At 45.6% G+C, this 21,800-nt stretch overlaps 1 protein-coding gene across 1 annotated transcript in view; it reads right to left on the bottom strand.

The window, feature by feature from the left end:
- Nucleotides 1-13,995, bottom strand: part of SLC2A4 (solute carrier family 2 member 4) — a 41,399-nt gene extending 27,404 nt beyond the window's left edge. The window contains exon 1 of the mRNA XM_058183130.1: nt 13,757-13,995. Coding sequence (XP_058039113.1) covers nt 13,757-13,822 — 66 coding nt within the window. The 5' untranslated portion in view covers nt 13,823-13,995. The remainder of the gene's footprint in view (nt 1-13,756) is intronic.
- Between the last annotated feature and the right edge of the window lie 7,805 nt (nt 13,996-21,800).

Here is a 21,800-nt window from a genome sequence, read left to right on the forward strand (position 1 = left end):
GGGTTTTTGCGGTGTGTTGTTTTTTTTTCCTGAAACAGAAAATTCGTCTATTTGCATACAGTATGTGTGTGTAGTTTTGTGCAAATGGATGAATTTTCTATTTCAGGCAGGAAGCCCCAAATATGTCAGAGGCTCTTGACGGCACAAAAATATACACAAAATACACAAAGCCACAAAACAATCAAAGTCTCTCTCTGGCAGGTTCGGGCTGTTTAGCCTGAAAACACAAACCCTGATCTCTTTGCATAAATGTAGTTTATGTGCCTGAGTGTGTGTGTATGTGTGTATTTGTGTATTTTCGTGCCTGTCAGAATCTCTGGCTGGTTTGGAGTTGTTGTTGTTTTTTTGCCTAAAACAGAGAATTCACCTCTTGGCGGGTTTTGTGTGTATTTTTGTGCCGGTCAAGAGCCTCCGACATTAGTCGAGACTTTCCTGCCTGAAACAGAAAATTCGCCCACTTGCATTAGTTTGTGTGTTGGTGTGAGAGTTTGTGTGTGTGTGTGTGTGTGTGTGTCTTTTCCACCACTAAAGTCTCCGCCAGGGAGAGCTCTCTATCCCTGTTGCATTTCTGCCTGTCTCTATGCTCTTGGGAACAGCTCCGAGAGTTTAAAGATGGGCTGCGGAGACACACACACACACACCCCGAAGATGTGGGTGGAGGGTGGGGGGTGGGGGAGTCGGTGCCCCCCTCCAGGAAATTTGCAACTCTTCTTGCAATAGACGCAATTTTACGTCTGCAATTTTGATTTCCCCCCACCCCAATTTCTCTCTTTCTTAAGGAGCCTTCCTGGCAACCCCGATGGACGCGTGGGAAGGGGTGAGGATCTGGGGAAGGGCCAGCAGGGGTGGGGAGGGTGGTGGTGGGGGGGTGAGGAATGGGACAGTCCGGGGCATCTCTTTCCCCAACCAGAGCACTCCCACGTCGCATCTTCGGGGATTTGCAGCACCGAAGTCCATATTAGGGGATAAAATGAAAATCTGGCAAATGTAAACAGGGGAAGAAGTTAATTTGCAGAGAAGGAGGGAGGGGAGGAGTTGTGGGAGCGAGGTGAGCCCCCCCCCCTTAATGACCGCCATAGGGAAGGAGAAGGGCGGATCCGAAGCCCCTGGGAGCCCAGGGAAGCGAGGCCCGCCAGCATCTGAGCCTTCCTTGAGGACTGGCAACTTGGCCACTTGACGACTGGGCCACTGGCGACCTCCTTGAGGACTGGCAGCTTGGCCGATCCTTATGGAGGACTGGATGCAAACCAAGGAGAGCCATCGCAGCTCCTTTTTTAAAAAAAGAGTTTATGACCCTGAAAAGTTGGCCTAGAAACCGTATTTTCTTTGCCTGGGGGGAGGGAAAACTTTTTCTCGGTGTCTGTTTCTACGCCCCCCCCCAAAGTACCCTACTCAAACACCCCCCCTTGTGTGTGGCTTTCTTAGCCACAACTTAGTCCTCAACGTACAAACACAATATACTGCTAAGTGAGCCGGTTGCTAAGTGAGTTTTGCTCCCTTTTACACTTTGTCTTGCCAGCGTCGTTAAGTGGATCACTGGAGCTGTTAAATGAGGACCATGGTTGTTCAGTGAATCTGGCTTCTCCACTGACCGTCCAAAGGTCGCAAAAGGGGGATCGCGTGACCCCAGGACGCTGTGACCGTCATAAACATGAGTTCGGAAGTTTGATGGCACGACCACGGGGGGGGGGGGGGAATGTTACAACGGTCGTCGTAAGTGCGAAAAACGGTCCTAAGTCACTTTTCTCAGTGCCGTTGACTTCGAACGGTCACTAAACGAACCGTTGTAAGTGCGGGGACGGCCTGCATTCGCTGCAGCTCTCCAAAAATTATAAAACCATTTGCGGGGAAAACCTGTTAGCCGATTTATTATCTTTTGGCCGAGTCATAAATTAAATAACTTTCCATTGTAAACATGCAGGAATAGAAGAGGGGGTTTTCTCAAGCTCCCCCCCCCCAGTTAAACCCCCTTTTCCTATCTATTGGGCGGGGGGGTTAAAGGTACAGGTAGTCCTCGACTTACGACCAAGTGGGAATTTTGTCCCTTGAGTTTTGTCCCGTTTTTACGACTTAGCTCGCTACCGTTGTTAAGTGAATCGCCGCAGCTGTTCAATTAGGAGCACGGTTGTTAAGTGAGTCTGGTTTCCCCGCTGACTTTGCTTGTCCAGGGGGTCGCAAAAGGGGATCGGGGGACACCGCGACCGTCGTAAATATGAGTCAGTTGTCGGGCGTTCGAATTTTGATCACGCGAGCACAGGGGCGCAACCGCGGTCGTAAGCGTGAAAAAGGCTCCTACGTCCCTTTCTTTCCAGTGACGGCGTAACTCCGAACGGTCACTAAGGGAGCGGTCGTACGTGGAGGACTACCTGTGTTCCCAAGGAGGGAGCCCAACCGGTGCGGAATAGAATTGTCCGGAAGGCTTTTCCTCCAGAGGCTGCAATGCAAGCAGGTGTGGGTAACTCGCACACCTGCTCTACGTGCCCATCCAGGTAGGCGCCCGTTTGTCATAAAACTGTTTTACAGTCGTAAAACTAACGAGCGACTAAATGGGAAAAAAGAAAAACGTCATCAGCTCAAACTTTTAAATTGGAAAAAAGGAGCAGCTGGCAGAATTCTTAGGAAATGCAGGACCATTCTGCAGGATCAGGGAAGGAAGGAAGGGAAGGAAGGAAGGAAGGAAGGAAGGAAGGAAGGAAGGAAGGAAGGAAGGAAGGAAGGAAGGAAGGAAGGAAAGAGGAAGAAGGAAGGAAGACAGACAGAAAGAAAGAAAGAGGAAGGAAGCAACGAAGGGGGAAGAAGGGAGGAAGAAACAAGAAGAAGGAAGGAAGAAGAAGGAAGGAAGGAAGGAAGGAAGGAAGGAAGGAAGGAAGGAAGGAAGGAAGAAAGAAAGGAAGAAAGAAAGAAAGAGGAAGAAGGAAGAAAGACAGACAGAAAGAAAGAAAGAGGAAGGAAGGAAGGAAGGGGGAAGAAGGGAGGAAGAAACAAGAAGAAGGAAGAAAGGAGGGAGGGAGGAAGGAAGGAAGGAAGGAAGGAAAGAAAGAAAGAAAGAAAGAGGAAGGAAGGAAGGAAGGAAGGAAGACAGACAGAAAGAAAGAAAGAGGAAGGAAGGAAGGAAGGAACAAAAGAGGAAGAAGGAAGGAAGACAGACAGAAAGAAAGAAAGAGGAAAGAAGGAAGGAAGGAAGGAAGAGGGAAGAAGGGAGGAAGAAACAAGAAGAAAGGAAGGAAGAAGGAAGGAAGGAAGGAAGGAAGGAAAGAAAGAAAGAGGAAGGAAGGAAGGAAAGAAAGAAAGAGGAAGAAGGAAGAAAGACAGACAGAAAGAAAGAAGAGGAAGGAAGGAAGGAAGGAAAAGGGAAGAAGGAGGAAGAAAATAGAAGAAAGGAAGGAAGGAAGAAGAAAGGAAGGAGGAAGAAGAAAGGAAGGCAGAAACAGGGAGAGAGGAGAAAGAAGGAAGAAAAAATGAAAGGAAGAAAGGGAGATAGAAAGAGAAAGAAAGAAAAAAGAAGAAAGAAAGAGAGAAAGAAAGAAAGAGGGAGGGAGGGAGGGAGGAAGAAAAAGAAGAAAGGAAGGAAGAAGAAGAAAGAAAGAAAGAGAGAAGGAGGGAGGAAGGAAGAACAAGAAAAGAAGGAGAGAAAGAAGGAAGAGAAAGAGGGAGGGAAGAAGAAAGAAAAAAGAAAGAAGGAAGGAAGGAAGGGAAGGAGGAAGAAGAAGGAAGGAAGGAAGATAGAAGGAGGGAGGGAGAAAGAGAAAGAAAGAAAGAAAGAAAGTTTTAAAGCGAATCTGGCTTCCCTGTTGACGTTGCTTATCGGAAGTTTGCAAAAGGGGAATCACGTGTCCCACTGCGACCGTCATAAACGCGAGTCAACGATCGAGGATCCAAACGTAAATCCCAGGAGAGGCTGCAACGGTCAACGGGTGTGAAAAATAAGTCCCGGGTTGGGTCCCTTTTGCCAGGGAACTCTGAACGGTCACTAAACGAACGGTTGTAGCTCAAGGACCCTCTGCGTTACTCCAATGCAGGCCGACTTTACGACCGGTGGACTTCAACTCCCAGAATTCCTGAGGCGGTCGCAGTCGCAGCCGGCTGAGGAATTCTGGGAATGGAAGTCCACGGCTCATAAAGCCTCCATATTCTCTTGGGAGGCAAAGCTGCTCCTATTTTAGCACCGTTATCCGTCCGGTTAAGGCGGGGGGGGGGAAGAGAGGCTCTCTGCGCATGCTCAGAGGGACATTGTCTCTTCGTGAGTCATTTTGCTTTTTCGTCTATTTTAGGCAATCTCTTAAGGTGGCCTTTTGCAGCCTGCAGTCCCTCCCAAAGCCTGCTCAGCGGGCAGTAAAAAAAACTTTTTTTCAAAGTATTCAAAAGTATGTTTGTTTCTCCTGGATAGCAATCACACACACACACACAAACACACAAGGCTTCCACACACAGCCTGCAAACAACCCTTGATCCGCTCTCAAGGTCACTCAAGGTCGTGGGAGGACTCTGTGTGTTTGTGTGTTTGTGTGTTTGTGCGTAGGCACAACCTGAACTAAGTGGTTGGGCCGATGCCTTTGTCACGCACAGATAAACACAGCAGCTCCCAAAAGAAACCTGAAACTCCTCCCCGCCCTTCCTAGGAACCGGCCCTTCTTCCCAAGAGAAATAAACTTGGGTTTGTTTGGGTATTTTGCGTCTGAGATCTCTGGAAAAGGGAGGGAGGAAGGGAGAGAAAGAGAGTGGAGAGAAGGGAGGGAGGGAAGGAAGGAAGGAAGGAGGAAGGGAACAGAGGGAGGGAAGGAGAGTGGAGGAAGGAATGAAGGGAGGGAGGGAAGGGAGAAAGGAAGTGAAAGGAAGGTTGAAAAAAGAAAGAAAAAGTATGAGAGAAGAAAGGAAGGAAGGAAGGAAGGAAGGACAGAGAAGGGAGAGAAGGAGGGTGGAGGAGGAGGAGGAAGAACAAGAAAAGAAGGAGGGAAAGAAGGAAGAGAAAGAGGGAGGGAGGAAGAAAGAAAAAGAAAGAAAGAAGGAAGAAAGGAAGGAAGAAGGAAGGAAGGAAGGATAGAAAGAGGGAGGGAGAAAGAGAGAGAAAGAAAGAAAGTTTTAAAGCGAATCTGGCTTTCCTGTTGACGTTGCTTATCGGAAGTTTGCAAAAGGGGAATCACGTGTCCCACTGCGACCGTCATAAACGCGAGTCAACGATCGAGGATCCAAACGTAAATCCCAGGAGAGGCTGCAACGGTCAACGGGTGTGAAAAATAAGTCCCGGGTTGGGTCCCTTTTGCCAGGGAACTCTGAACGGTCACTAAACGAACGGTTGTAGCTCAAGGACCCTCTGCGTTACTCCAATGCAGGCCGACTTTACGACCGGTGGACTTCAACTCCCAGAATTCCTGAGGCGGTCGCAGTCGCAGCCGGCTGAGGAATTCTGGGAATGGAAGTCCACGGCTCATAAAGCCTCCATATTCTCTTGGGAGGCAAAGCTGCTCCTATTTTAGCACCGTTATCCGTCCGGTTAAGGCGGGGGGGGGGAAGAGAGGCTCTCTGCGCATGCTCAGAGGGACATTGTCTCTTCGTGAGTCATTTTGCTTTTTCGTCTATTTTAGGCAATCTCTTAAGGTGGCCTTTTGCAGCCTGCAGTCCCTCCCAAAGCCTGCTCAGCGGGCAGTAAAAAAAACTTTTTTTCAAAGTATTCAAAAGTATGTTTGTTTCTCCTGGATAGCAATCACACACACACACACACAAACACACAAGGCTTCCACACACAGCCTGCAAACAACCCTTGATCCGCTCTCAAGGTCACTCAAGGACGTGGGAGGACTCTGTGTGTTTGTGTGTTTGTGTGTTTGTGCGTAGGCACAACCTGAACTAAGTGGTTGGGCCGATGCCTTTGTCACGCACAGATAAACACAGCAGCTCCCAAAAGAAACCTGAAACTCCTCCCCGCCCTTCCTAGGAACCGGCCCTTCTTCCCCAGAGAAATAAACTTGGGTTTGTTTGGGTATTTTGCGTCTGAGATCTCTGGAAAAGGGAGGGAGGAAGGGAGAGAAAGAGAGGGGAGAGAAGGGAGGGAGGGAAGGAAGGAAGGAGGGAACAGAGGGAGGGAAGGAAAGTGGAGGAAGGAATGAAGGGAGGGAGGGAAGGGAGAAAGGAAGTGAAAGGAAGGTTGAAAAAAGAAAGAAAAAGTATGCGAGAAGAAAGGAAGGAGGGAAGGAAGGAAGGAAGGACAGAGAGGGGAGAGAAGGAGGGAAGGAGGGAGGAAGGAAGGAAGGAGAGTAGAGGAAGGAAGGCATGAAGAAACAAGTAGAAGGAAGGTTAAAAAATGTATGAGAGAAGAAAGGAGGGAGGGAGGAGGAGGAAGGGAGAAAGGAAGTGAAAGGAAGATCGGAAAAGAAAAAGTATGAGAAAGGAAGGAAGGAAGGACAGAGAAGAGAGAGAGGGAGAAGGAGATTGGAGAGAAGGGAAGGATGGAGGGAGGGAGGGAAGGATGGAGAGTGGAGGAAGGAAGGACAGAGAAGAGAGGGAGGGAGAAGGAGATTGGAGAGAAGGGAGGGAAAGAGGGAAGGATGGATGGATGGATGGATGGAAGGAAGGATGGATGGAGAGTGGAGGAAGGAAGGAAGGACAGAGAAGGGAGGGAATGAGGGAAGGAGAGTGGAGGAAGGAAGGAAGGACAGAGAAGGGAGGGAAGGAAGGAGAGTAGAGGAAGGAAGGCAGGAAGAAACAAGTAGAAGGAAGGTTAAAAAATGTATGAGAGAAGAAAGGAGGGAGGGAGGGAAGGGAGAAAGGAAGTGAAAGGAAGACCGGAAAAAGAAAAAGTATGAGAAAGGAAGGAAGGAAGGAAGGACAGAGAAGAGAGAGAGGGAGAAGGAGATTGGAGAGAAGGGAAGGATGGAGGGAGGGAGGGAAGGAGGGAGAGGGGAGGAAGGAAGGACAGAGAAGAGAGGGAGGGAGAAGGAGATTGGAGAGAAGGGAGGGAAAGAGGGAAGGATGGATGGATGGATGGAAGGAAGGATGGAGGGATGGAGAGTGGAGGAAGGAAGGAAGGACAGAGAAGGGAGGGAAGGAGGGAAGGAGAGTGAAGGAAGGAACGGAGGGAGGGAGGGAAGGGAGAAATGAAGTGAAAGGAAGGTTGAAAAAGAAAAAGTATGAGAGAAGAAAGGAGGGAAGGAAGGAAGGAAGGAAGGACAGAGAGGGGAGAGAAGGAGGGGAAGGGAGGGAGGGAAGGAAGGAAGGAGAGTGGAGGAAGGAAGGCATGAAGAAACAAGTAGAAGGAAGGTTAAAAAATGTATGAGAGAAGAACGGAGGGAAGGAGGAAGGGAAGGAAGGACGGGAGGAAGGAAGGACAGAAGGGAGAGAGGGAGGGAGGGAAGGATGGAAAATGGAGGAAGGAAGGAAGAGAGTGGAGAGAGGGAGGGAAGGAGGAAGAAAAATTGAAAAAGCGTGGGATGGGTTGAAAAAGCGTACTAGAAAAAATATGTATGGAAGGAAGGAAGGTGGAAGGGAAGGAGGGATGAAGAGTGGAGGAAGGAAGAAAGGAAGGAAGGAACACACGAAAGGGAGGGAGAGAGGGAAAGAAAAACAGCCCCCCCCCCTTGCAGGGCAACCTCAGCCCTTTCCTGGCCGGGTGTTAGTTGTGTGTGTGTGTGTGAGTGGGGGGGGGGAGACTTGAAACCCCAACGAGCCGTTTTTAGAAACCGACTTCACTCCAGGCTCAAGGAAAAAGGTCTCCAAAGGTGACAGGAGCTATAAGCAGAGCTGAACACCCGGCCAAGCGCCGAAAGTCACACAGCGGGACCCTGCACCAATTAAAACGCAATGCACTTTTACACAGACACGTGTGTGTGTGTGTGTGTGTGTGTGTGTGTGTAAACTGGGGTGTGTGTGTGGCCAGCCTCCTAATCCAATGTGCAACACAATGGATTTCTCCCAGTGCGATGCTCCAATCTAGATTGCAGGAAATATGACTTCTGTAACAGAATCATCAGTGCTTGGAACACCTTACCTGACTCCGTGGTCTCTTCCCACAATCCTAAAAGTTTTATCCAAAAACTTTCTACTATTGACCTCACCCCATTCCTAAGAGGAGCATAAGGGGCGTGCATAAGCGCACAAACGTGCCTACCGTTCCTGTCCTAATGTTCCCTTTGATTGCATCCGATTTCATATAGTTATTTCATGCTTATACATATATATACTGTTGTGTTTGACAAATAAATAAATAAAAAAATAAAATAAAACAAAGACGACACCTACAATCTATGAAAAAGCTGCCCAGCAATGTTGCTTTCATTGGGGACACACGCTCTGCACACCGTTGCACCCTTTCTCGGCCGTCAAACCTATTGCTTAGGATATATAATGTGCTCCATATATATATACATGGAGGTACAGCACAGCCCCCAGTGCTAATCTCTCTCTCTCTCTCTCTATTCCATCCATCTATCCATTATCCATCCATCCATCCTTCTATATCTTATCTAAGCCATCCATCATCCATTCATCCATCATCCATCCATCCATCTATATCTTATCTAATTATCCATCCATCCATCATCCATCCATCCATTCATCCATCCATCTATATCTTATCTAATTATCCATCCATCATCCATCCATCCATCCATCATCCATCCATTCATCTATATTTTATCTAATCCATCCGTCCGTCCATCCATCATCCATCCATCCATCCATCCATATTTTATTTTATCTTATCTAATCCATCCGTCCATCCGTCATCCATCCATTCATCTATATCTTATCTTATCTAATCCATCCGTCCATCCATCCATCCATCCATCCATTCATCCATCCATCTATATCTTATCTAATTATCCATCCATCCATCCATCATCCATCCATCCATCCATCATCCATCCATTCATCTATATTTTATCTAATCCATCCGTCCATCCATCCATCATCCATCCATCCATCCATCCATCTTATTTTATCTTATCTAATCCATCCGTCCATCCGTCATCCATCCATTCATCTATATCTTATCTTATCTAATCCATCCGTCCATCCATCCATCCATCCATATTTTATCTTATCTAATCCATCAGTCCATCCGTCATCCATCCATTCATCTATATCTTATCTTATCTAATCCATCCGTCCATCCATCATCCATCCATCCATCATCCATCCATTCATCTATACCTTATCTAATCCATCCGTCCATCCATCATCCATCCATCCATCCATCTATATCTTATCTAATCCATCCATCCATCATCCATCCATCCATTCATCCATCCACCTAAGTATCTCTAATCCAACCATCCATCCATCCATCATCCATCCATCATCCATCCATCCATCCATCATCCATCCGTCATCCATCCATTCATCTATATCTTATCTAATCCATCATCCATCCGTCCATCCATCATCCATCCATCCATCCATATCTTATTTTATCTTATCTAGTCCATCCGTCCATCCGTCATCCATCCATTCATCTATATCTTATCTTATCTAATCCATCCGTCCATCCATCCATCCATCCATCCATCCATCCATCCATTCATCCATCCATCTATCTTATCTATCCATCCATCCATCCATCATCCATCCATCCATCCATCATCCATCCATTCATCTATATCTTATCTAATCCATCCGTCCATCCATCCATCATCCATCCATCCATCCATCCATCTTATTTTATCTTATCTAATCCATCCGTCCATCCATTCATCCATCCATTCATCTATATCTTATCTAATCCATCCGCCCATCCATCCATCCATCCATATCCATCCATCTAATCCATCAGTCCATCCGCTATCCATCCATTCATCTATATCTTATCTTATCTAATCCATCCGTCCATCCATCATCCATCCATCCATCATCCATCCATTCATCTATACCTTATCTAATCCATCCGTCCATCCATCATCCATCCATCCATCCATCTATATCTTATCTAATCCATCCATCCATCATCCATCCATCTTATCTAATCCAACCATCCATCCATCCATCATCCATCCATCATCCATCCATCCATCCATCATCCATCCGTCATCCATCCATTCATCTATATCTTATCTAATCCATCCGTCCATCCATCATCCATTCATCCATCATCCATCCATTCATCTATATCTTATCTTATCTAATCCATCCGTCCATCCATCCATCATCCATCCATCCATCATCCATCCATCTATATCTTATCTAATCCATCCGTCCATCCATCATCCATCCATCCATCATCCATCCATTCATCTATATCTTATTTTATCTAATCCATCCGTCCATCCATCATCCATCCATCCATCCATCCATCTATATCTTATCTAATCCATCAATCCATCATCCATCCATCATCCATTCATCCATCCATCCATATCTTATCTTATCTAATCCATCCGTCCATCCGTCATCCAGCCATTCATCTATATCTTATCAAATCCATCCGTCCATCCATCATCCATCCATCCATCATCCATCCATTCATCTATACCTTATTTTATCTAATCCATCCCTCCATCCATCATCCATCCATCCATCCATCCATCTATATCTTATCTAATCCATCCATCCATCATCCATCCATCCATTCATCCATCCACCTAAGTATCTCTAATCCAACCATCCATCCATCAGCCATCCATCCATCCATCCATCCATATCTTATCTTATCTATCCATCCATCCATCCATCCATCATCCATCATCCATCCATTCCATCCATCTATCTTATCTATCCATCCATCCATCCATCCATCCATCCATCCATCTATCTATCTAATCCATCCATCCATCCATCATCCATCCATCCATCCATCCATCCATCCATCCATCTATCTATGGTCTTCTTTTAACAACTCCATAATCCATCCATCCATCCATCCATCATCCATCCATCCATCCATCCATCTATATCTTATCTAATCCATCCATCCATCATCCATCCATCCATTCATCCATCCACCTAAGTATCTCTAATCCAACCATCCATCCATCCATCATCCATCCATCCATCCATCTATATCTTATTTTATCTAATCCATCCATCCGTCCATCCATCATCCATTCATCCATAATCCATCCATTCATCTATATCTTATCTTATCTAATCCATCCGTCCATCCATCATCCATCCATCCATCCATCCATCCATCCATCCATCCATCCATCCATCCATCCATCTATATCTTATCTAATCCATCCATCCATCATCCATCCATCATCCATCCATCCATCCATCCATCATCCATCCATCCATCCATCCATCCATCCATCCATCCATCCATCCATCCATCCACCCACCCACCTACCTACCTACGTATCATCTAACTATCATCTATCTATGGTCTTCTTTTAACAACTCCATAATCCCTTGCGGGCTGGAGTTCTGGGCAACTGAATGGAGCTAGAAGAGTGTTTTTTAATGGCCGGATGCCCTTCCTGTCGCCTATGTGGAGTTTTGTTCAGCAGATACATTCTCAGTGTGCCCAGAGAGAGAAATATTTGCCTCTACCTAGGATCAAACTCACAGCCTTCCTGATTGTGAGGCAAGAGCTCCTTTGTTTTTATGCTGTAAAACCACCCGAAATTGTTTGATTCCCATAAGGGCAGCAAATAAATTTCGAAACAAACAAACAAACAAGCAAGCAAAACAATATTTCAAAATAAATAAATAAATATTTCAAAATAAATAAATAAGTCACACCGCTTAAAGGCACCAGATTTCAGAAACAGTCCCTTAAAAGCTAAGAAATTATGGATATATAAATGAGGAAACATTAATAACATTTTGCAATTAATGAATAACTGCAAAATGTTATTAATCTTTAATTGGCTTCCGCACCTAATTGCAGTTCATTTGCAGCTACAGATAGTCCTTGGCTTACAACAGTTCATTTAGTAACAGTTCAAATATACAAGAGTACTGAAAAAAGTGACACAGGACCGTTTTTCCATACTTACGACCGTCACAGTAGGGTCAAAATTCGGACGCGTGGCAACTGATTCATATTTACGACAGTCACAGTGTCCAAGAGGTCACTATTGATCCCCTACTGTGACTTTCTCACAAGCAATGGGGAAGCCATTCACTTAACAACCGTGTGACTGACTTCGCGATTGCCCTGATTCACTTAACGACGGTGGCAAGGAAAGTCTTAAAACGGGGCAAAACTCACTTAGCAACAGGCATTTGGGGCTCTACTGCGGTCGTAAGTCAAGGACTACAGCTTTTTAACAGTAACAAAGAGTTGGAAGGGACCTTGGAGGCCATCTAGTCCAGCCCCTACGCTCTTGCAGGACACCTATACTATTTCTGATTAGGGGCTATCCAATCCCCTTCTACTGCTTTTGGATTACAGCTCCCATCATTGTTGCTAAGCGAGGCGGTCGTTCAATGAATCACGTCTAATTTCACCACTTGTGGGCAAGGAATTCTGGGAATTGAAGTCCACACCGCTTAAACTTCCCAAGGTTGAGCCACATTGGTAAGGTAGTTATTTCAAAAGGACTGCCCTCGGCCCCCACACTTACGGGGCAAAGCTCTATATCATCACAGGTAGTCCTCGACTTACGACCACAGTGGAGCCCCAAATTGACGTTGCTAAGCGAAACATTCATTTTGGCCCACTTTACGAATTTCCTGTGCCACCGTTGTTAAGCGAATCACTGCCATCGTGAAGCGAGTCACAAGGTTGTTAAGCGAACCAGACTCTCCCCCACCCCCCCTTGTTCGCCACATGGTCGCAAAAGGGGAATCACCTGACACACAACACACCCGGATGCTGCGACCGTCATAAACGTGAATCCATCGCGAAGGGTCTGGATTTGGGATCACGTGACCCCGGGGATGCTGCAACGGTCGTTAAGTGTGAAAAACGGTCATCGGTCGCTTTTTTCCTCTGCCGGTTGAACTTTGAACGGTCACTAAGTGAGCCGTCATACGTCGAGGACTACCTGTATGGTATTTCTGTAAGAAAAATGCTCCTTTGCACTGCCAATAAGAGACACCACCCCACCCCACCCTAAATGGATAAAAACTCCCTCTTTAACAGGCGCCGGCCTCCTTCCTGAATTCCATGAGGTCTAGAAACATGCCCTTTCAGATTTATTGATCCAGAGATCAGATTCGTGTACGAGAAACCCAGATTCGAGGCCTCCCTTCCATCCTCACAACCTGCTCAACTGTCCATCCGGGTTGCTTTCAAGAAGGGAATGGAGCGGCCATCTGTCAAATATTGGTGTACGGTCTGCTCGGGCGGGCGGGGTTGGGCTAGATGACCTACAAGGTCCCCCTTCCAACTCTTGTTAATCTGTATCCGGATGAAATCAACTCCGTTGACAGCCCATAAAGCTAAAATGAGAACAGGAGGAACCTCGGGAGGGCTTTAAAACATGTCCCTGCTGAATTTTATTTTATTTTTGCACATGCCAGGTCATGAACAATACATGCTGGACGGCTGACATGTGCATCTGACGCGTGGGGAGGGGGGAGGGGGAAAGTCCGGCAAAGCTCTCTGCACGTGCTCAGAGGCACAGAGAACCTTGAGAGGCCCCGCGGGCAGGTGCGGCTCCCTCCCCGCCCCCCCGCACAAGGCACGGGGAGATGGGGGGAGAGAAACGAAGGAAGACTCCCGTCCCGGGAGCCATTTGCAAGACAGCGCCCGCGGGCGCCGAAGCGCCCCGAAGGCTTTCCCAAGCGCTCCGCTCGCGCGGAGGAAATTGGGGTGGGGGGCTTTTTTGACCTGGTAGTCTTCCTCTCACCCCCTCCCACCCCTCACGCTCCAAATCACCTTCACCGCCTCCCCCTCTTCCTCCTCTTCCTCTTCTCCTCGGATCTGCTGGAAGCCGGCTGGCATCTTTCCTGGTGTTTTTTGAGGCTGGGGTCGCCTGTGATCGCGGCCGTCGAGTTTAATCCCAAGGCTGGAGGGGCAGCAGTCCCCAAAAGGTCCCGGAGAGGGGGCTGCCCGCGACGCCTGGAAGCGCTTGGAAAGAAGCAGCGAGCCGGGGGTCCCGCGCCCGGCTGGCGACTCCTGGGCTCCGGCCAGGGTCAGCCAAGGCACCCTGCTGCCCCCGCCCTCGGGCGCTCATTGGTCCCGCCCCCCGGGGGGAGGGGGCCAGAGCTCGGACTTTGTGGGGGGGCGACGGACCCTCCCTCTTGCGTAGTTGGTACAGCGCGATCCTAACCAATCATTAGGATAATAATTCCTGTTATTGCTGTCAACTCCGCGATCTGCACAGTTTGGGATCGCTGGAGGTTCTTCCCATCCCTGAGCCTTTTTCTTTTAACCCCACTCACAACAACCTTGCCAGGTAGGCCAGGTTTCCACACGTGGGTCGGATAGAATAGAATAGAATAGAATTTTATTGGCCAAGTGTGATTGGACACACAAGGAATTTGTCTTGGTGCAGATGCTCTCAGTGTACATAAAAGAAAAGATACCTTCATCAAGGTACAACATTTACAACACAATTGATGATCAATATATCAATATAAATCATAAGGATTGCCAGCAACAAGTTATAGTCATACAGTCATAAATGGAAAGAGATTGGTGATGGGAACTATGAAACGATTAATAGTAGTGCAGATTCAGTAAATAGTCTGACAGTGTTGAGGGAATTATTTGTTTAGCAGAGTGATGGCCTTCGGGAAAAAACTGTTCTTGTGTCTAGTTGTTCTGGTGTGCAGTGCTCTATAGCGTCGTTTTGAGGGTAGGAGTTGAAACAGTTTATGTCCAGGATGCGAGGGATCTGCAAATATTTTCACGGGATATTGAGAGAGAGAGAGAGAGATGATGGATGGATGGGTGGGTGGGTAGGTAGATAGATTAGGTAGGTAGATGGATGGTAGGTAGGTGGGTAGATAGATGGATGGATGGAGAGATAGATGATAAGTAGATAGATTAGATAGGTAGGTAGGTAGGTAGGTAGGTAGGTAGGTAGGTAGGTAGATGGATGGATGATAGGTAGATGGATAGGTAGATGGATGGATGGTGTAGATAGATATAGATAGATAGATAGACGACAGACAGATAGATTAGGTAGGTAGGTAGATGGATGGATGATAGGTAGATGGGTAGGTAGATGGATGGATGGGTGGATGGATGGATGGAAGGTAGGTAGACAGAGTAGGTAGATAGGTAGGTAGGTAGGTAGGTAGGTAGGTAGGTAGGTAGATAGATAGATAGATAGATAGATAGATAGATAGATAGATAGATAGATAGATAGATAGATAGATAGATAGATAGATGTTGGTAGGTAGGTAGAGGTGGATGGATTGATGGATGGAATAGAGAGAGAGAGATACATACATACATACATATGATAGAAATAGATGATAGAGATAGAGACAAAGACAGATAAAATAAATCGTATAAACTAGCGAATAATAAACAAATAACGAATAACTAGAAAACAAAGAATGAATAAAGAAAATATAAAGAAGCATAAACGATAAAAAATAATAAAGAACTAATGACTGAAGAAGAAATAAAGAATAAATAAAAGAACAATGAATAAGTAAACAAATAAGTAATAAACAACATCTAAACAAATAGGCAATACATAAATAATAACTTAAAGTAAGAAACAAAGAATGAATAAACCAAACAGAAAGAAAAAACAAATAAAACCAAGGAATAAGAAAAATAGATAAAGAATGGACAAATGAATTATACAGAAAAAAAGAATAACTAAGAGAACAATGAATAAGTAAATGATCAACCAACCAATGGAGATATCATTGCACTGGTTAAGGTAACATTGTTGGGGTGCCCCCCCCCAAAAAAATCTACCTGGCACTTCATGAGACCAAACCAGGCAGGCTTTACTGCTTCCCCCCCCAAGGTTCACCCTTCTCCTTCCACATTTTATTTAATACCCCCCACTCAAAAAGCAGGCAGGAACAACCAGATGGAAAAATCCATTTTAATCCCTTTTCTCTTTCTCCTCCCCACCAAAAAAAACCCCTTCTCTTCCTCCTCTTCTCCCCCACCCCACCCCCCCATGAAACCCAGCCAGAGGCCTATCGACTCGTGGGGAGAGAGGGCAGTTCGGACAACTCCCTTGCCCCTAACCCGGCTCAAGAAGACCTCCGACCCCTAAAAACCCCTGGGACAGCCCCCTTCGCGCAACAGCTGAAGCCGGATAATTGAGCCGCCCAGGGGAAGGCGGGGAGAGGCATGGTGGGAACCCAGCCAGTCTGACTTTGGGAGGGTGGGAAGGGGGGGGTGTCAAAGAGTGCCAACCCTCACACTGTGGTCACGGGATGGCACAGCTGCCCACAGGCCGTGGGGAGGGAGGGGGAAGAAGGGGGCTCCGTAACCTGAACCCCGGGACAGAAACAGAGGAAGGGAAGGAGGGGAGGGAGGTCTTTCAATCCCTTCCCCTCCTTGAACAGGTCTTGTGTTGGCTTCCTCTTGGAGGGAGGGGGGCATTCAGAGAAAGACACCCCCACCCCGTGCATGTGCCCTTCGGATCTCCAATACCACCTGGCCAACGCAGGGCGCCAAGGCTGGCTCTGAAAATAACCTCCTTGCAGAACCAACTGGAGCCCAGCGCGCGAGAGAGTCCTGGCTTTAGCCTAAATTGAGTGGGTGGGGGGAGCAGGTGCTTAAGAGAGAGAAGCAGAGGGGGGGGGCTCATCTGGAAGGGAAGAAACCCCCACCCCACCCCCACCCCAAATCCTGGCTAGCTTGGACCTCCTTCGTTTTTCCCCCCAGCTATTTAGGGAAGGTGAAGCCTTCGTTTTGTGGCTCTAATGTGAGAAGCAGAGGAGGGGTCTGGTGAGGAGGCTCAGAGGTCATCTAGTCGAACCCCCTGATGTGTTAAAAGCATCCAGGAGAGATGAAATATAGAATGGAATGGAAATGGAAATAGAAATAGTAGAGAACAGGAGAGGAGAGGAGAGGAGAAGAGAAGAGGAATAGAAATAAGAAAAGGATAGAATAGAATTAAAAATTAAATATAGAAGAGAAATAAGAAGAGGAGAAAAGAAGACAAGAGGAAGAGAAGAGAAGAGAATTATGGAAGAGAAGAGAATTATAGAATAGAATAGAATAGAATAGAATAGAATAGAATAGAATAGAATAGAATAGAATAGAATAGAATAGAATAAATATTGGAATGAAGAATAGAATATAGAAAATGAATGGAATAAAATAGACTAGAGTAGAGTAGAATAGAATAGAATAGAATAGAATAGAATAGAATAGAATAGAATAGAATAGAATAGAATAGAATAGAAAAAATAGAATAGAGTAGAGTAGAGTAGAGTAGAGTAGAGTAGAGTAGAGTAGAGTAGAGTAGAGTAGAGTAGAATAAAATTCTTTATTGGCCAAGTGGGATTGGACGCAGAAGGAATTTGTCTCCGGTGCATAAAATCTCAGTGTGCATAAAATCTGTAAATGATAAACCACAATCATAAGTCATCATAAATACAGATTAAATAAATATTCCTTTGATGGAATGCCTCCCTTTCAGGAGTCAAATGGTTCATGAAATTTTGGGCTCTGTCCTGGTCGTAAGTCGAGGACTCCCTCTATCCAAGAATTCTCTTGATATCGGAAGCTTCGGGGGGGGGGGGGTCTCTTCCGCAGGCTAACCCCAGTCAGATCTCCTCATAATGTCCGGTGGGGACCGACCGACCTCTCTCCATCTTGGCAGCCCCTCTCTGAACCCCCGGGAAGTCCTCGACTTACGACCGTAGTGGAGACCAGAAATTCCGGCGGTTGTTAAGCGAGACACAGCCCCGAGTTGACGATCTTTGTTGCTCGTTAAGCAAAACCGCTGCGGTTGTTATGCGAAGCACGCGGTCATTAAGCGAATCCAGCATCCCCCCCCCCTCGGATTTTGCTTCACGTGACCCCTGGGGAGGTCCAATTTGGATCATCTGACCGGAGGGGGGGGGAATGTTGTGACGGTCATAAGGACGAGGACCTCGGACATAAGCCTCTTTCCTTGGTCCTGCTGACCGCCTTCCAGCAGTCGCTAAGCGGGCCTCATAAACCGAGGACCGCCTGGATTGATTTCTCCACCCACCCACCCACCCCAAATTTTACGTGGGTGTTCCTGCACCTCAAAATAGCCTTGGCCTTTCCAGCCGCTGCGTCCCGCGCTGGGCTCCCGTTCGGCCTGCGCTGGGCAAGGACAGACGGACCCTTTGCACGTGTCCGAGGGCCGAGCCAGCTCCCCCCCCCTGCCCTCCCCCCACCCCGTCCTGGATCAGCTTGTGCTCATCTTGGTTCGTTTTGGCCTTCGGCTTTAATCCCAGTTAGGCCTTTCAGAGGCTCTGGTTTCTCAGCTGTTAGTCATGCCCAGCGCCTGCCGGGGGTCATCTGTGGGATCGGTCACCCCTTGGTCAAGCGGTTGCAGGAAGCGTGTCTATTGATGGATCTTTCTGCCTGCCTGTCTGTCTATCACTATCAATCTGTATCTATTATCTATCTATTTATCTATCTACTGTCTGTCTGTCTCTCTATCTACCTATCATCCATCCATCCATCCATCCATCCATCTAGCTAGCTAGCTAGCTATCATCTATCATCTATCTATCTATTTTTCTATTTCTATCTATCTATCTGTCTGTCTGTCTGTCTGTCTGTCTGTCTGTCATCTATCTATCTATCTATCTATCTATCTATCTATCTATCTATCTATCTATCTATCTATCTATGTCTATTTATGTATCTATCATCTATTTTTCTATCTATCTGTCTATCTATCTGTATCTATCTATCTATCATCTATATCTATGTCTATTTATTTATCATCTATTTTTTTATCTATCTATCTATCTATCTATCTATCTATCTATCTATCTATCTATCTATCTATCATCGATCTATCCATTTTCTATCTATATCTACCTATCTATCATCTATCTATATTTTTCTATCTATCTATCTATCATCTATCTTTCTATCTATCAATCAACCATCTATCATCTATCTATTTTTCTATCTATATCTATCTATCATCTATCTATATTTTTCTATATCTATCTATTTATCTATCTATCTATCTATCTATCTATCTATCTATCTATCTATCTATCTATCTATCTATCGCTAACAATCGGTATCTATTATATCTCCATCTATCTACTATCTGTCTGTCTGTCTCTATGTTCCTATTTTATTTATTTATTTTTATTTATTTATTTTTCGTATTTTTATACCGCCCTATCTCCCTAGGGACTCAGGGCGGTTAACAACCAGATAAAAATATACATATAAATACAAATAAAAACATCCATTAAAAAACTTATTATAATTGGCCGAATAATTAAAATGATGATAATAAAAATAATAAAATCCCCATTAAAACCAATTCGAATTTAAAATCTAGTCCAGTCCTGCGCAAATAAATAGATGTGTCTTAAGCTCGCGGCGAAAGGTTCGGAGGTCAGGAAGTTGGCGAAGTCCTGGGGGAAGCTCGTTCCAGAGGGTGGGAGCCCCCAAAGAGAAGGCCCTTCCCCTGGGTGTCGCCAGCCGGCACTGGCTGGCAGATGGCACCCTAAGGAGTCCCTCTCTGTGAGAGCGCACGGGTCGGTGAGAGGTATCCGGTAGCAGCAGGCGGTCCCGTAAATATCCCGGCCCTATGCCATGGAGCGCTATCATCCCTATGTCCCTCTTTCTCTCTCTCTCTCTCTCTTTCTCTCTGTGTTTCCCCGAAAATAAGTCTGTGTTTTTACATTAATTTTTGCTCCAAAAGACGCATTACGGCTTATTTTCTGATTAGGTCTTATTTTGGGGGAAATACGGTACTGAATGCACCCGTCTGGCTGACAATCTTAATTGGGTCTTATTTTGGAGGTAGGGCTTATATTACGAGCATCCTGAAAAATCACACTAGGACTTATTTTATGGTTGGGTCTTATTTTGGGGGAAACAGGGCATCTATCTATCTATCTATCTATCTATCTATCTATCTATCTATCTATCTATCTATCTATCTATCTATCTATCTATCTATCTATCTCTATTGCTATCAATCTGCATCTATTATCTCTCCATCTATCTATTATCTGTCTGTCTTTATCTACCTATCATCCATCCACCCACCCACACACACACACACACCCATATCTATCTATCTATCTATCTATCTATCTATCTATCTATCTATCTATCTATCTATCTATCTATCTATCTATCTATCTATCTCTATCTATCTATCTATCTCTATCTATCTATCTATCTATCTATCTATCTATCTATCTATCTATCTATCTATCTATCTATCTATCTATCTATCTATCACTAAAAATCTGTATCTATTATCTCTCCATCTATCTAATATCTGTCTGTCTCTATCTAGCTACCTAGCTATTATCTATCATCCATTCATCCTGTATTCATTCTCTCTCTCTCTTAGATTTTTATTTCACCCTTATTATTTTTAAGTAACTCAAAGTGCTGAGCATACCTAATGCTCCTTACCCCTCCTATTTTCCCTACAACAACCCTGTGAGGTGGATTGGTCTGTGGGAGAGGGACTAGCCCAAAGTCGCCCAGTTGGCTTTTGTGCGTAAGGTGGGACTAGAACTCACCAACACCTGGTGATTGGCCCATAGTCACCCACCCGGTTTTCTTGTCAAGGGTGGAACTAGAACTCACCGTCTCCTTGGCCCACCTGGCTTTCACGCATAAGGCAGGAGTGGAATTCACCATAACTTTCTAGTCCAGCGCCTTAAAAGCTTCCGATGCTAAATCTAGACAGGGATCCAACTAAACTATAGATGGGTGCCCCTAGAGCCTCCTATCCGGGAGTAGTTTACCTTCACAGTTCTTGGCTCAGGAAAGCAAAATAAATTCCCATTCCCACCCCTCCCTCCTGTACGGGTGAGGACAAGCACGCTTCAAAAGGCCACCTTTCCAGCCAAAAAACTGCCGCTCGGCAGGTGCGCCATGCAGATGCCCGCTAGTCTTCCCGGAACCCCGAGTGCGAAAGGTTCCATCGTGCCAGCGCACGAAATACGATCTTAAACACATGGGACACATGGAGCTGAGCGCCCTATTTTTAGATGCAGACACGTTCAGCAAATGTCAAATATTCGGCTGCCGAATTAAAGGGCCGGGGGTTGCGGGAATCCAGGCAGCCCCCCTCACCCAATTTGGCTATTCACCTGAGGAACCCCACAGCCAGGTGAGGGAGGGGCCCACCACTCTCCTGCAAAGTTTGGAAAGCAGAGGTAATCCTCGTCTTACGACCGCAACGGAGCTCCAACAGGAAACGTCATGGTTCAAAGTGGAATTATTGATAGAATTCCACTCTACCGCTTTGAAAATTAAATGCCAGCAAAATAGAGAATTGCCTCTGAATAAAAATAGTCATTATTCAATTATTTAATTTAATTTAATTTTTTAATTAAAATTATCTAATAAATTAAATGTATTAAATTCATATGCTGCTTATCTCGTTCTGCAAAGTAATTCTAGCAATATACTAGAAATAGGTAAAAAACAATTCTAAATATAAAAAGATTAAAATTGCAAAGGCTCCAATACAGCGTTAGGATTGTGGTTATTACGCAAATCTAATGTTTATTTAGATATGGGAGCCCTACAGCTGTGATTCTCAAAACTCAACAACTTTAAGCCACATGGACTTCAACTCCCAGAATTCCCCAGCCAGCCATGCTGGCTGGGGAATTCTGGGAATTGAAATCCATCTATCTTAAACTTGCCAAGTTTAAAAAACATTACCTTATATTTTTTTTAAAAATGTAGCATCTATCTAATGAAATTCCAATTTATTTATTTTTTATTTATTTATTTTGTCACAACAATATATATAAGTATCATACAAAAAGATTATATAGTATATAAACAT

Source organism: Ahaetulla prasina, chromosome 4 (genome assembly GCF_028640845.1).
Source record: "Ahaetulla prasina isolate Xishuangbanna chromosome 4, ASM2864084v1, whole genome shotgun sequence".
Lineage (NCBI taxonomy): Eukaryota > Metazoa > Chordata > Lepidosauria > Squamata > Colubridae > Ahaetulla > Ahaetulla prasina.